The sequence below is a fragment of the Salmo trutta genome, chromosome 1 (assembly GCF_901001165.1).
Source record: "Salmo trutta chromosome 1, fSalTru1.1, whole genome shotgun sequence".
Taxonomy (NCBI): domain Eukaryota; kingdom Metazoa; phylum Chordata; class Actinopteri; order Salmoniformes; family Salmonidae; genus Salmo; species Salmo trutta.
In genome coordinates, this window is record NC_042957.1 from 37,167,371 (window position 1) to 37,183,589 (window position 16,219).

General features: G+C 42.9%; 1 protein-coding gene across 2 annotated transcripts in view; it reads left to right on the forward strand.

The window, feature by feature from the left end:
- The window catches only part of LOC115195387 (eukaryotic translation initiation factor 5), a 31,688-nt gene extending 29,380 nt beyond the window's left edge, over nt 1–2,308 (forward strand). For both annotated transcript variants that reach the window (XM_029755196.1, XM_029755205.1), the window contains exon 12: nt 1,907–2,308. In XM_029755196.1, coding sequence (XP_029611056.1) covers nt 1,907–2,005 — 99 coding nt within the window. In that variant the 3' untranslated portion in view covers nt 2,006–2,308. The remainder of the gene's footprint in view (nt 1–1,906) is intronic.
- Nucleotides 2,309–16,219: the final 13,911 nt, after the last annotated feature.

A 16,219-nucleotide genomic window follows, 5' to 3' on the forward strand; every position in this document is an offset into this window, starting at 1 on the left:
TCAAAAAGGCTTTACAGCGAAAGCAAAACATTAGATTATGTTAGGAGAGTACATAGACACAAATAACCACACAGCCATTTTTCAAGCAAGCATATATGTCACAAAAACCCAAAACACAGCTAAATGCAGCACTAACCTTTGATCTTCATCAGATGACACTCCTAGGACATTGTTATACAATACATGCATCTTTTGTTCAATCGAGTTCATATTTATATCAAAAAACAGCTTTTTACATTGGCGTGTGATGTTCAGAAATTGTATTCCCACCGAAAACTTCCGGTGAATTTACTAAATTACTCATGATAAACGTTGACAAAATACATAACAATTATTTTAAGAATTATAGATACAGAACTCCTTTATGCAATCGCTATGTCAGATTTTAAAATAGCTTTTCGGCGAAAGCACATTTTGCAATATTCTGAGTACATAGCTCAGCCATCACGGCTAGCTAATTTGACACCCGCCAAGTTCGAGGAAACCTAAACTCAGAATTACTATTAGAAAAATTGGATTACCTTTGCTGTTCTTCGTCAGAATGCACTCCCAGGACTGCTACTTCCACAACAAATGTTTTTGTTCCAAATAATCCATAGTTATGTGCAAATACCCCGTTTTTGTTTGTGTGTTCAGGTGACTAAAGGGTAACGCGCGAGCGCATTTCGAGACAAAAAAATTCAAAATGTTCCTTTACCGTACTTAGAAGCATGTCAAACGCTGTTTAAAATCAAATTTTCTCGTAAAATAGTGATAATATTCCAACCGGACGATGCTATATACATTCAAAAAGGAAGAGAAAAAATGGCGGTCTCGTGAACGCGCATTTCCAATCTCTTAGCCACCAGGCAGTCCACTGACAAACTGTGCTCCTGTACTCTGCCCGGAGACAGGAGACGCGTCAATCCGCTTTCTGAATGCTTTAGAGAGCCAATGGAAGCTTTAGAAAGTGCTACATAACCCCACGGGCACTGTAGTTTTGATAGAGAAGCAAAGGGAGAACTAATTTTCTCAGGTTTTTGCCTGCCATATGAGTTCTGTTATACACAGACACCATTCAAACAGTTTTAGAAACGTCAGTGTTTTCTATCCAAATCTACTAATAATATGCATATTCTCGTTTCTGGGAAAGAGTAGTAACCAGTTTAAATCGGGTACGTTTTTTATCCGGCCGTGAAAGTACTGCCCCCTAGCCCAGACAGGTTAACAAGTCACATGGACTTGCAATAATAGTGTTTAACATGATTTTTGAATGACGACCTCATCTGTACCCCTCATACAATTATAAGGTCCTTCAGTCGAGCAGTGAATTTCAAACACAGATTCAACCACAAAGACCAGGGAAGTTTTCCAATGTCTCGCAAAGAGCACCTATTGGTAGATGGGTAAAAAAAAAAAAAAAAAAGCAGACACTGAATATCCCTTTGAGCATGGTGATGTTATTAATTACACTTTGTGTGGTGTATCAATACACCCAGTCACTACAAAGATACAGGCGTCCTTCCTAACTCAGTTGACGGAGAGGAGGGGAAACCGCTCAGGGATTTCAAAATGAGGCCAATGGTGACTTTACAACAGATACAGAGTTTAATGGCTGTGATGGGAGAACTGAGGCTGGATCAACATTGTACATTGTAGTTACTCCACAATACTAACCTAATTGACAGTGAAAAGATTGCCTGTACAGAATAAAAAAAGCAAACATTCATTGTTTGGAAAAAGGCACTAAAGTAATACTCGTTTTAAAAAATTGGCAAAGCGATAAACTTTTTGAGCTGAATACGGTGTTATGTTTGACTCGAGTGTACAGAATACTTATGCATCCTACTGAAGTGCCTGGTGAGAAATGAGTGGCACTGCAGTGTCTTTAATTTCACCCAATTAACCCCCCCTTCTTTCCTCCCAGGTGGTCTACTCAGCCTCTGCCCGAGAGCTGAAAGTGGAGACTGTGAAACCAGAGAAGCCTGCAGAGGAAGAGGACGACTTTGACATCGACGCCATCTAAAAACAAAACTTAACAAGCCTCCACCGACATGAGTTTTGCAAGCACTCTGACGATTATGATGAAAATAATAACAGCATGCCTTTGGTCCTGGTCGACCCTCACCCCACCTGCTGCTTTGGCTACCTTCCAGCTTTGCGAGATGAATCTATTTACTTTGCTCTAGATGAAGTGATGAGATGTTGTGTTTGTATATGGATGAAGAGTTGTTATTTTTTGGTTAATACTAGAGACTAAATACAAATGCTGCATTAGTTTTCTCCCTGAAATATTTTCCTCTCCAATCATTAAATAATGTTTGCCTTATTTAATTGTGTTTCTATAGTAAAACAGTTTCAGGTGTTTTCATGGTTTAATAATATTTCCAAAAACAAACACTCCCAAGGCAGATCAGATACTGGCGCACTGAATATAGGGACGAAACGGAAGCTGACAATGAATTGGACTGGTGCGGTTTACTCCAATGCCTGTAGGTATTACACCAATATGATTGTTGTTCATAGTGGAGTAAATTGGCTACTATTTTCGCCTACAGTTCAGATCGTAATGTTATGATCTCCAGTAAAGTTGAGGCTAGTAGTCTGTCTACGTAGGAATGTCCTAACAGGTTAATGTGAGAATAGAGATGACGAGCTAAAATGACAATGGTGTAAAATGTGCAACAAGCAACTCCTGTATGGATTTCCAACTGACTTTGGGGTCATTTGGGATTTGGCTGCAGGTTCAAAATCCACTAGACAGCAGTGAGTTCACATAATCTGTGATTAACAGGGAACAACATCAGAATGTACGGTTGCCATTGAAAGTCTACACCCACTTGGAACTTTTTTCACATTTTGTTACGAAGTGGGATTGAAATAGATTTAAGTGTAATTTTTGTCATTGATTTACACCAAATACTGGGAGTTTTTCAGGATGAAAATAAACTAGATGTAGATAAGCACAGGCAAAGTCCTAGAGGAAAACCTGCGTCCGTCTGCTTTACACCAGACACTGGGAGAGGAATTCACCTTTCAGCAGGACAATAACCTACAACACAAAGCCAAATCTACACAGGAGTTGATTACCAAGAAGACAGTGAATCTTCCTGTGGTCTAGTTATAGTTTTTACTTAAATCTGCTTAAATCTATGGCAAGACTTAAATTGCTGTCTAGCCGTGAACCCCAACATCTTGACAGAGCTTGACGAATTTTGAAAAGAATGGGCAAATATTGCACAATACAGTTGTGCAAAGCTCCCAAGAAGACAGCTGTAATTGCTGCCAAAGGTGTTTCTAACATGTATTGACTTGGGGGTGAATACTTGTCAAATATTAGTGTCTTGTTTTTCAACTTTACATTTATTTATTTTTGTGTAGATGGTTAACAAAAAAATTACAAATGAATTTTAATCCCACTTTAACACAATGTGTAGACTTTCTATAGGCTCTGTGCACTCGGAAAGTATTCAGTCCCCTTCCCTTTTACCACATTTTGTTACGTTACAACTTTATTTTACAATGGATTCAATTTGTTTTCCTCATCAATCTACACACAATACCCCATAATGAGAAAACGAAAACAGGTTTTTAAACATTTGCAAATGTATTACAAATAATCAAAAATACCTTATTTACATAAGTATTCAGACCCTTTGCTATGAGACTTGAAATTGAGCTCAGCTGCATTCTGTTTCTATTGATCATCCTTGAGATGTTTCTACGATTTGATTGGCGTCTGCCTGTGGTAAATTCAATTGATTGGACATGATTTGGAAAGGCACACACCTGTTTAAGGTCCCACAGTTGACCGTGCATGTCAGAGCAAAAACCAAGCCATGAGGTCGAAGGAATTGTCCGTAAAGATCCTAGACAGGATTGTGTAGAGGCACAGATCTGGGGAAGGGTACCAAGAAATTGCTGCAGCATTGAAGGTCCCCAAAAACAGTGGCCTCCATCATTCTTAAATGGAAGAAGTCTGGAACCAACACGACTCCTAGAGCTGGTCGCCTGGCCAAACTGAGCAATCTGGGGAGAAGGACCTTGGTTAAGGGAGGTGACCAAGAACCCGCTGGTCACTCTGACAGAGTTCCTCTGTGGAAATGAGAGGTTCTCCCAGAAGGACCATCTCTGCAACACTTCACCAATCAGGCCTCTATGGTAGAGTGGCCAGACGGCTTGGAGTTTGCCGAAAGGCACCTAAAGGACTCACACACCATGAGAAACAAGATCCTCTGGTCTGATGAAACCAAGATTGAACTCTTCGGCCTGAATGCCAAGCATCACGTCTGGAGGAAACCTGGCACTATCCCTACGGTGAAGCATGGTGGTGACAACATGCTGTGGGGATGTTTTTCAGCGGCAGGGACTGGGAGACGAGTCAGGATCGAGGGGAAGATGAACGGAGCAAAGTACAGAGAGATCTTTGGTGAAAACCTGCTCCAGAGCTTTCAGGACCTGACTGGGGGCGACGACTCCAATGTAAGACATTTCCTGATAAGACCAAGATCATTTTCTTGTGATGTTGTAAGATCAACCTTTTTAGCATTAGGTACAGTACTTTGTTCCTACATTGTCTGGACTTGAGTTAGTGTTTTCTTTTATGAGAACAAGGGGATTATGAGTGAGTGACCAGACCAATTTAGCAGGCTGAGAATGACATATTTAGGACTAAGTTTAATACTATGGAATCAGCAGTTTTCAACTATATTCAGAAGATCGCGCGATTGAATTGATTTCATGAAGCGCATACAAGTAGTCATATTCCCACGTAAAACAGTAGAGGGAGCTATTACTTAGTTTCAACTTGAATCCAGCAACAACAAACAAGCAAAGATGTAAATGAATAGCAGGGCAGTACTCAACTCATGTAGTATATTCAACATAGGAAAATAGACATTACACAATCCTACGAAAATAAGAATGAAAAGTCAAAATAATTAAATCAATGCCTGAGTGCAAATGGAGAACTGAATGTCAAAACCAATGTCACCGTCAGACTGTTGAATAATACTGTAGCTGTCATTTAAGTTCTTAATAAACACCTTAAGTGTATTCCATATAAGGGGTTATGCATACTTAAACTCCGTAGAAGTATTTAGTACCAGTATTATTAGGCATGCCTTAGCCATGCACTTACAGAGATTGTGGACATCAACAATCCTTTTTATTAAATGTTTTTATGTATTTTTTTAGGGGGTAGATCAACTTTAATATTGAAGATGTATACACTGCTCAAAAAAATAAAGGGAACACTTAAACAACACAATGTAACTCCAAGTCAATCACACTTCTGTGAAATCAAACTGTCCACTTAGGAAGCAACACTGATTGACAATAAATTTCACATGCTGTTGTGTAAATGGAATAGACAACAGGTGGAAATTATAGGCAATTAGCAAGACACCCCCAATAAAGGAGTGGTTCTGCAGGTGGGGACCACAGACCACTTCTCAGTTCCTATGCTTCCTGGCTGATGTTTTGGTCACTTTTGAATGCTGGCGGAGCTTTCACTCTAGTGGTAGCATGAGACGGAGTCTACAACCCACACAAGTGGCTCAGGTAGTGCAGCTCATCCAGGATGGTACATCAATGCGAGCTGTGGCAAGAAGGTTTGCTGTGTCTGTCAGCGTAGTGTCCAGAGCATGGAGGCGCTACCAGGAGACAGGCCAGTACATCAGCAGACGTGGAGGAGGCCGTAGGAGGGCAACAACCCAGCAGCAGGACCGCTACCTCCGCCTTTGTGCAAGGAGGAGCAGGAGAAAAACTGCCAGAGCCCTGCAAAATGACCTCCAGCCGGCCACAAATGTGCATGTGTCTGCTCAAACGGTCAGAAACAGACTCCATGAGGGTGGTATGAGGCCCCGACGTCCACAGGTGGGGGTTGTGCTTACAGCCCAACACCGTGCAGGACGTTTGGCATTTGCCAGAGAACACCAAGATTGGCAAATTCGCCACTGGCGCCCTGTGCTCTTCACAGATGAAAGCAGGTTCACACTGAGCACGTGACAGACGTGACAGAGTCTGGAGACGCCGTGGAGAACGTTCTGCTCCCTGCAACATCCTCCAGCATAACCGGTTTGGCGGTGGGTCAGTCATGGTGTGGGGTGGCATTTCTTTGGGGGCCGCACAGCCCTCCATGTGCTCGCCAGAGGTAGCCTGACTGACCTAAGACAGGGAATTTTTACTAGGAATAACTGTCAGGAATTGTGAAAAACTGAGTTTAAATGTATTTGGCTAAGGTGTATGTAAACTTCTGACTTCAACTGTGTGTGTGTGTGTATATATACTGCTCAAAATAAAGGGAACACTTAAACAACACATCCTAGATGTGAATGAAAGAAATAATCTTATTAAATACTTTTTTCTTTACATAGTTGAATGTGCTGACAACAAAATCGCACAAAAATAATCAATGGAAATCCAATTTATCAACCCATGGAGGTCTGGATTTGGAGTCACACTCAAAATTAAAGTGGAAAACCACACTACAGGCTGATCCAACTTTGATGTAATGTCCTTAAAACAAGTCAAAATGAGGCTCAGCAGTGTGTGTGGCCTCCACGTGCCTGTATGGCCTCCCTACAACGCCTGGTCATGCTCCTGATGAGGTGGCGGATGGTCTCCTGAGGGATCTCCTCCCAGACCTGGACTAAAGCATCTGCCAACTCCTGGACAGTCTGTGGTGCAACGTGGCGTTGGTGGATGGAGCGAGACATGATGTCCCAGATGTGCTCAATTGGATTCAGGTCTGGGGAACGGGCGGGCCAGTTCATAGCATCAATGCCTTCCTCTTGCAGGAACTGCTGACACACTCCAGCCACATGAGGTCTAGCATTGTCTTGCATTAGGAGGAACCCAGGGCCAACCGCACCAGCATATGGCCTCACAAGGGGTCTGAGGATCTCATCTCGGTACCTAATGGCAGTTGGTGTCACTGATTCAGGTTTGTAGGCCTCCTTGTTGGCACACACTTTTTCAGTTCTGCCCACAAATTTTCTATAGGATTGAGGTCAGGGATTTGTGATGGCCACACCAATACCTTGACTTTGTTGTCCTTAAGCCATTTTGCCACAACTTTGGAAGCATGCTTGGGGTCATTGTCCATTTGGAAGACCCATTTGCTACCAAGCTTTAACTTCCTGACTGATGTCTTGAGATGTTGCTTCAATATATGCACATAACTTTCCTTCCTCATGAAGTCATCTATTTTGTGAAGTGCACCAGACCCTCCTGCAGCAAAGCACCCCCACAACATGATGATGCCACCCCTGTGCTTCACGGTTGGGATAGTGTTCTTCGGCTTGCAAGCATCCCCCTTTTCCTCCAAACATAACGATGGTCATAATGGCAAACAGTTCTTTTTTTGTTTTATCAGACCAGAGGACATTTCTCCAAAAAGTACGATCTTTGTCCCCATGTGCAGTTGCAAACCGTAGTCTGGCTTTTTTATGGAGGATTTGGAGCAGTGGCTTCTTCCTTGCAGAGCGGCCTTTTAGGTTATGTCGATATTGGACTTGTTTTACTGTGGATATAGATACATTTGTACCTGTTTCCTCCAGCATCTTCACAAGGTCCTTTTGCTGCTGTTCTGGGATTGATTTGCACTTTTCACACAAGTACATTCATCTCTAGGAGACAGAATGTGTCTCCTTCCTGAGCGGTATGACGGCTGCGTGGTCCCATGGTGTTTATACTTGTGGACTATTGTTTGTACAGGTTTTTTTTCTGAGGTCTTGGCTGATTTCTTTTGATTTTCCCATGATGTCAAGCAAAGAGGCACTGAGTTTGAAGGTAGGCCTTTAAATACATCCACAGGTACACCTCCAATTGACTCAAATGATGTCAATTAGCCTATCAGAAGCTTCTAAAGCCATGACATCATTTTTTGGAATTTTCCAAGCTGTTTAAAGGCACAGTCAACTTAGTGTATGTAAACTTCTGACCAACTGAAATTGTGATTAAATGAAATCTGTCTGTAAACAATTGTGTCAAATTACTTGTGTCATGCACAAAGTAGATGTCCTAACCGACTTGCCAAAACTATAGTTTGTTAACAAGAAATTTGTGGAGTGGTTGAAAAATGAGTTTTAATGACTCCAACCTAAGTGTATGTAAACTTCCGACTTTTCAACTGTGTATGTGTATGTGTGTGTGTGTGTGTGTGTGTGTGTGTGTGTGTATATATATATATATATATATATATGTGTATATGTATGTTAGTACTAGTCAAAAGTTTGAACACAGCTACTCATTCCAGGGTTTTTATTTTATTTTGACTATTTTCTACATAGTAGAATAATAGTGAAGACAAACTATGAAATGACATAAATGAGATCATGTAGTAACCAAAAGTATTGAACAAATCAAAATAGATTTTAGATTCTTCGAAGTAGCCACGCTTTGCCTTGATGACAGCTCTGCACACACTTCGCATTCTCTCAACCAGCTTCATAAGGTAGTCACCTGGAATGCATTTAAATGAGTTAATTTGTGGACTTTCTTTCCTTCTTAATGTGTTTAAGCCAATCAGTTGTGTTGTGGCATACAGAAGACAGCCCTATTTGGTAAAAGACCCAAGTCCAAATTATGGCAAGAACAGCTTAAATAGGCAAAAAGAAACAGTCCATCATTACTTTAAGACATGGAAGTCAGTCAAGCCAGAAAATTTGTGCAGTTGCAAAAACCATCAAGCGCTATGATGAAACTGGCTCTCATGAGGATCGCCACAGGCAAGGAAGAGCCAGAGTTACCTCTGCTGCAAAGGATAAGTTAAATTAGAGTTACAAGCCTCAGAAATTGCAGCCCAAATAAATGCTTCACAGAGTTCAAGTAACAGACATCTCAACATCAACTGTTCAGAGAAGACTGTGTGAATCAGGCCTTCATGGTCTAATTGCTACAAAGAAACCACTACTAAAGGACACCAATAAGAAGAGACTTGCTTGGGCCAAGAAACACGAGCAATGGACATTTGACCAGTCTTTTGGTCTGATGAGTCCAAATTTGAGATTTTTGGTTCCAACTGCCGTGTCTTTGTGAGATGCAGAGTAGGTGAACGGATGATGTCAGCATGTGTTGTTCCCACTGTGAAGCATGGAGGAGGAGGTGTGGGGGTGCCTTGCTGGTGTCACTGTCTGTGATTTATTTAGAATTCAAGGCGCACTTAACCAGCATGGCTACCACAGCATTCTGCAGCGATGTGCACTCCCACCTCCTGCGCTTAGTGGGACTATAATTTGTTTTTCAACAGGACAATAACCCAAAACACACCTCCAGGCTGTGTAAGGGATATTTGACCAAGGAGAGTAATGGAGTGCTGCATCAGATGACCTGGCCTCCACAATCACCTGATTTAACTACATGATTCCATGTGTTATTTCATAGTTCTGATGTCTTCACTATTATTTTACAATGTAGAAAATAGTCAAAATAAAGATCAACACCTTGAATGAGTAGGTATGCCCAAACTTTTGACTGGTACTGTATATATATATATATATATATATATATATATATATATATATATATATTTTTTTTTTATTACTTTCTACCCTACCACCCCTACCCAAATTGGAGTAAACTAGTGAACATCAACGCTTAGTCTCTACTTCCAGCTTATACATACCATATACTGTCAAACTAAGTTGAATAATACTGTAGCTGTCCTTTAAGTTGTTAATAAACACCTTAAGTATATTCCATATAAGGTGTATGCTTACTTAAACTCAGTAAATGTATTTAGTACCAGTATTGTTAGATATTCCTTAACCATGCACTTAGAGATTTTGGACATCAACAATACTTAATCTAAATGAATGTTCTTCATTGTCTATAATACACTTTGTAGATAGAAATCCCTTTCCAGTTGTAGATTTCAATAAATTCACTTGAATAACAAATCCTGTTGGTGGCAAGATGGCGCTGAAAGATATGGCAGCTCTTCTTCTAGGTCTTAAGCAACTTTGCAGTATTTTGTTTTTTTGTGTGTTGTTTCTTACATTATTAGCCTAAAAGTTTTTGTTTTATTACATACAGCCGGAAACAACGTTTGGATATCAGAGTGGCGGTAACTGACCAGCATTACGACCAGGAATACGACTCATGGTGTGATTGTGATAACATACAGAAACTCAAGTCCTTCTGTTCACCCGACCTAGAATACCTCACAATCAAATGCCGACTGTATTACTTCCCAAGAGAATTCTCTTCAGTTATAGTCACAGTCATTTATATTCCCTCTCAAGCCGACACCATGATAGCCCTCAAGGAAGTACACGCTCTCGGTAGCCAATGGGTAGCCGATGTTAGCAAGACCTTTAAAAAGGTCAACATTCACAAAGCCGCGGGGCCAGACGGATTACCAGGACGTGTACTCAAAGCATACACGGACCAACTGGCAAATATCTTCAGCGACATTTCCAACCTCTCCCTGACCGAGTCTGTAATACCTGCATGTTTCAACCAGACCACCATAGTCCCTGTGCCCAAGGAAGCGAAGGTAACCTGCCTAAATGATTACCGCACTCACGTCGATAGCCATGAAGTGTAATGATTACCGCACTCACATCGATAGCCATGAAGTGTTTTGAAAGGCTGGTCATGGCTCACATCAACAGCATCCTCTCGGATACCCTAGACCCACTCCAATTCGCATACCGCCCCAACGGATCCACCGATGACGCAATCTCAATCGCACTCCACACTGCCCTTTCCCACCTGTACAAAAAGAACACCTATGTGAAAATGTTGTTCATTGACTACAGCTCAGCGTTCAACACCATAGTGCCCATGAAGCTCATCACTAGGCTAAGGACTCTGGGACTAAACACCTCCCTCTGCAACTGGATCTTGGACTTCCTGATGGGCCGCTCCCAGGTGGTAAGGGTAGGCAACAACACGTGTGCCATGCTGGGGTTTCTCCTCAACACTGGGGCCCCTCAGGGGTGTGTACTTAGTCCTCTCCTGTACTCCCTGTTCACCCACGACTGCATGGCCAAACACGACTCCAACACCATCAGTTAAGTTTGCTGACGACATAACAGTGGTAGGCCTAATCACCGACAACGATGTGACAGTCTATATTGAGGAGGTTAGAGAACTGGCAGTGTGGTGCCAGGACAACAACCTCTCCCTCAATGTGAGCAACACAAAGGAGTTGATTGTGGATTACAGGAAAAGGCGGGCCTAACAGGCCTCCATTAACATCGACGGGGCTGTAGTGGAGCGGGTCGAGAGTTTCAAGTTCCTTGGTGTCCACATCACGGTCCAAACAAACCAAGACAGTTGTTAAGAGGGCACGACAAAACATTTTACCCCCTCAGGAGACTGAAAAGATTTGGCATGGGTCCCCAGATCCTCAAAAAGTCCTTAACAGCTTCTACCCCCAAGCCATAATACTGCTGAACAATTAATTGAATGGGCACCAGACTATTTACATTGACACTGCTGCTACTCGCTGTTTTATCTTTGCATAGTCACTTCACCCCTACTTACACCCCTAAATGACCTCAACTAACCTGTAGACACTAACTCTGTACCGGTACCCCCTGAATATAGCCTCGTTATTGTTATGTTATTGTGTTACTTTAGTTTATTTGGTCAATATTTTTCTTAACTCTTCTTGATCTGCACTGTTATGGGCTTTGTAAGTAAGCATTTCACGGTAAGGTCTACACTTGTTGTATTCGGCGCATGTGACAAATACAGTTTGATTTGATTTGGACTTCATGCAAACTGGAAACCACATATCCTGAGGCCGCATTTATTGTACATGGGGATTTAACAAAGCAAATTTGAGGAAAACGCTACTGAAGTTCTATCAACACTTTGACTGTAGTACTCGCTCTGGTTAAACACTCGGCCACTGCTACTCCCACTTTCGAAATGCATAAAAAAGGCCCTCCGCCCTCCCTTCGGCAAATCAGATCACAACTCCATTTGTCTCTCTTCCTATAGGCCGAAACTCAAACGGGAAGTACCTGTGCTAAGGTATATTCAACGCTGGTCTGACCATTCGGAATCCATGCTTCAAGATTGTTTTGATCACGCAGACTGGGATATGTTCCGGGTAGCCTCTGAGTATAACCTTGACATGTACACGGACACTGTGACTGAGTTCATTAAGAAGTGTATAGAGGATGTTGTTCCCACTGTGACTATGAAAACCTACCCAAACCAGAAACCGTGGATAGATGGCAGCATTTGTGCAAAACTGAAACTGTAAACCACCGCATTTAACCATGGCAAGGTGCCTGGGAATATGGTTGAATCCAAACAGTGTAGTTATTCCCTCTGTAAGGCAATCAAACAGGCAAACCGTCAGTGCAGAGAAAAAGTGGAGTCGCAATTCAACGGCTCAGACGAGACGTATGTGGCAGGGTCTACAGACAATCATGGATTACAAAGGGAAAACCAGCCACGTCGCGAACACCGTCTTGCTCCCGGACAAGTGCCACCAATGCGGCCAAGGACTGTGGGCTCTTGTTCTCCGTAGCTGACGTGAGTAAGACCTTTAAGCATGTTAACCCTCGCAAGGCTGCCTCCTAAGATGGCATCCATAGCCGCGTCCTCAGTGCATACGCAGACCAGCTGGCTGGAGTGTTTACGGACATATTCAATCTCTCCCTATCCCAGTCTGCTGTCCTCACTCGCTTCAAGATGTCCACCATTGTTCCTGTACCCAAGAAAGCAAAGGTAACTGAAAAAATGAATAATCGCCCCGTAGCACTCACTTTTGTCATCATGAAGTGCTTTGAGAGGCTAAGGATAAGGATCATATCACCTCTACCTTACCTGACACCCTAGACCGCCCCAATAGATCAACAGACGATGCAATCGCCATCGCACTGCACACTGCCCTATCTCACCTGGACAAGAGTAATACCTACGTAAGAATGTGGTTCATTGACTATAGCTCAGCCTTCAACACCATAGTACCCTCCAAGCTCATAATTAAACTCGGGGGCCCTGGGTCTCAACCCAGCCCTGTGCAACTGTATCCTGGACTTCCTGATGGGCCGCCCCCAGGTGGTGAAGGTTGGAAACAACACCTCCAATTCACTGATCCTTAACACAGGGGCCCCACAAGGGTGCGTGCTCAGCCCCCTCCTGTACTCCCTGTTCACCCATGACTGAGTGGCCACACACGCCTCCAACTCAATCATCAAGTTTGCAGACGAAACAACAGTAGTAGGCCTGATTACCAACAACGATGAGACAGCCTACAGGGATGAGGTGAGGGCCCTGGCAGAGTGGTGCCAAGAAAATAACCTCTCCCTCAATAAATGAAGGTGCTGAGTCGTGGACTTCAGGAAACAGCAGTGGGAGCACGCCCCTATCCACATCAATGGGACTGCAGTGGAGAAGGTGGAACGCTTCAAGTTCCTCTGTGTATATGTCACTGATCATCTGAAATGGTCCACCCACACAGGCAGTGTGTTGAAGGCAGTGCTTCTTCAACCTCAGGAGGCTGAAGAAATTTGGCTTGGCCCAAGATCCTCACAAACTTTTACAGGTGCACAATTGAGAGCATCCTGTTGGGCTGTATCACCGCCTGGTATGGCAACTGCACTGCCCACCACCTCAGAGCTCTCCAGAGGGTGGTGCGGTCTGCCCAACGCATCACCGGGGGCAAATTACCTGCCCTCCAAGAGACCTACAGCACCTGATGTCACAAGAAGGCCAAAAAGATCGTCAAGGACATCAACCACCCGAGCCACGGCCTGCTCACCCCGCTATCATCCAGAAGGCGAGGGCAGTACAGGTGCATCAAAGCTGGGACAGAGAGACCGAAAAATAGTAATCTCAAGGCCAGACGACTGTTAAATAGCCATCACTTGCCGGCTACCATCCGGTTACTCAACCCAACATCTTAGAGGCTGCTGCCCTCTATACATATACATGGAATCACTGGCCACTTTAATAATGGAACATTAGTCACTTTAATAATGTTTGCACACTGCTTTACTCATCTCATATGTATTCTATTCTACTGTATTTTAGTCAATGACACTCCGACATTGCTTGTCCTAATATTTATATATTTCTTAATTCAATTTTTTTACTTTTAGATTTGTGTGTATTGTTTTGAATTATTGTCCGATACTACTCCACTGTTGGAGCTAGGAACACATATTTCGCCACATACGCAATAACATCTGCTAAAAATGTGTATGTGACCAATAAAGTCTGATTTGATTTGGAATAAAATTTACACTGAACAAAAATATAAACGCAACAGGTAAAGTGTTGGTCCCATGTTTCATGAGCTAAAAGAAAAAATCCCAGAAGTGTTCCATATGCACAAAAAGCTTATTTCTCTCAAATTTTGTGAACAAATTTGTTTACATCCCTATTAGTGAACATTTCTCCTTTGCCAGAATAATCCATCCACCTGACAGGTGTTGCATATCAAGAAGCTGATTAAACAGCATGATCATTACTCAGTTGCACCTTGTGCTGGGGACTATAAAAAGCCACTTTAAAATGTGCAGTTTTGTCACAATGCCACAGATGTCTCAAGTTTTGAGGGAATGTGAATTTGGCATGCAGACTACAGGAATTTCCAACAGAGCTGTTGCCAGATAATTGAATGTTAATTTCTCTACCATAAGCTGCCTTCAACGTTAGGGAATTTGGCAGTACGTTCAACCGGACTCACAACTGCAGACCACATGTAACAAAGCCAGCTCAGGACCTCCACATCCGGCTTCTTCACCTGTGGGATTGTCTGAGGGGAGGGACGGCGGGTGCTGAGAAGTATGTCTGTAATAAAGCACTTTTGTGGGGAAAACTCATTCTGATTGGCTGGGCCTGGCTCCCCAGTGGGTGGGCCTGCCCTCCCAGGTCCACCAATGGCTGCACCCCTGCCCAGTCATGTGAAATTCATAGATTAGGGCCTAATGAATTTATTTCACTTGACTGAGTTCCTTCTATGAACTGTAACTCAGTAAAATCATTGAAATTGTTTCATGTTGCGTTTTTATATTTTTGTTCAGTATAACTTGGATCGGACTAATCTTAGGAGTTTTTTATATTATACAACGTAACCCTGAATGTTCTAGTTCCATGAGCTGCAGGACCAGAGTCAGTGTGATTGATTGAGTCACTATGATGCAACGTGATGAGTGTGTTTTGCTGTCAGATGTTCCTGAAACTGTGGGAAGTGTTTTTTGGATGTTTAAAGAGTAAGCTGTGTGTGTTCGTGAGTGTGTGTACGGGTCTGTGTGATCACCCTGGACTCGTGCAAAGACACTTTTTTGCTATTGAGGTGAGGTCAGTGTGACGTGAGTGAGCTCCCAGGCTCCTCTCTGCTGGTTGCGTACTCTCCCTGCGACAGCCAGGGCAAAACTGCACGTTGTTGCCCCAGAGTCCATCTCATGGTGAAAGGAGAAGACAGCTGTTATTCTCACATGAAGAGAGAGAAAGAAAATATTTTCCTGTCTTTCTTGTTTGCTCTTACTCTCCCCGTATTTCTTGCTCTCCCCATTTCTCTCTCTGTCACTCTCCATTCTCTCTCTCTATGTGAATAGACCCTTTGACGGTGCGTGTGGGCCACACAGGAAGTGCATTGCTAGAGGTGCGGCTCATCCTCCCTCGCATGTGAGAAACACAAGACAGGACGCTGTGTGTACGCACTATTTTGAGTGCCAGGGTTCCCCTAATGCAATAATAATCTGAGAGTTCCATCTATATTGTAACCACAGTCATTCAGTCTCACATGCTTCATCACACACACACACACATCCCGATTGTTAGTCCTCATTGTTGGTTTATTTTCTTTCAAATCCATTTCAGAATTAAATGTGGCAATGAATGTATTTTAACTTCCTTTTTTGTTTCCAGCAAGCATTAAACTAAACGTGTGTGTGTGTGTGTGTGTGTGTGTGTGTGTGTGATGAAGCATGTGAGACTGAATGATGGTGGTTACAATATAGATGGATAGATTTGGGTGTTCAGAATCATGAGAGATGGGGCAACACACAAAATAAAAAAACAGCCAAGTCAATCTGTGCTTTCAGTTGATTCACTGACAATGCATGCATGGGATGGAGGGGGCAGCATATATGCCGTTAGGTACAGTAGGCAAGGTATTTCATGTCTTGTGCAGCAGGTAGATATTTTTCTCCAGTAATCACCCTAGCAACAACAAACGCGCTGACCTCAGCCGCAGCGCCAATAAGCTTTAAAGCCGTCTCTTTCCTCACTTCCTCTCAACACATTGGGTTTGGCTTGGCAC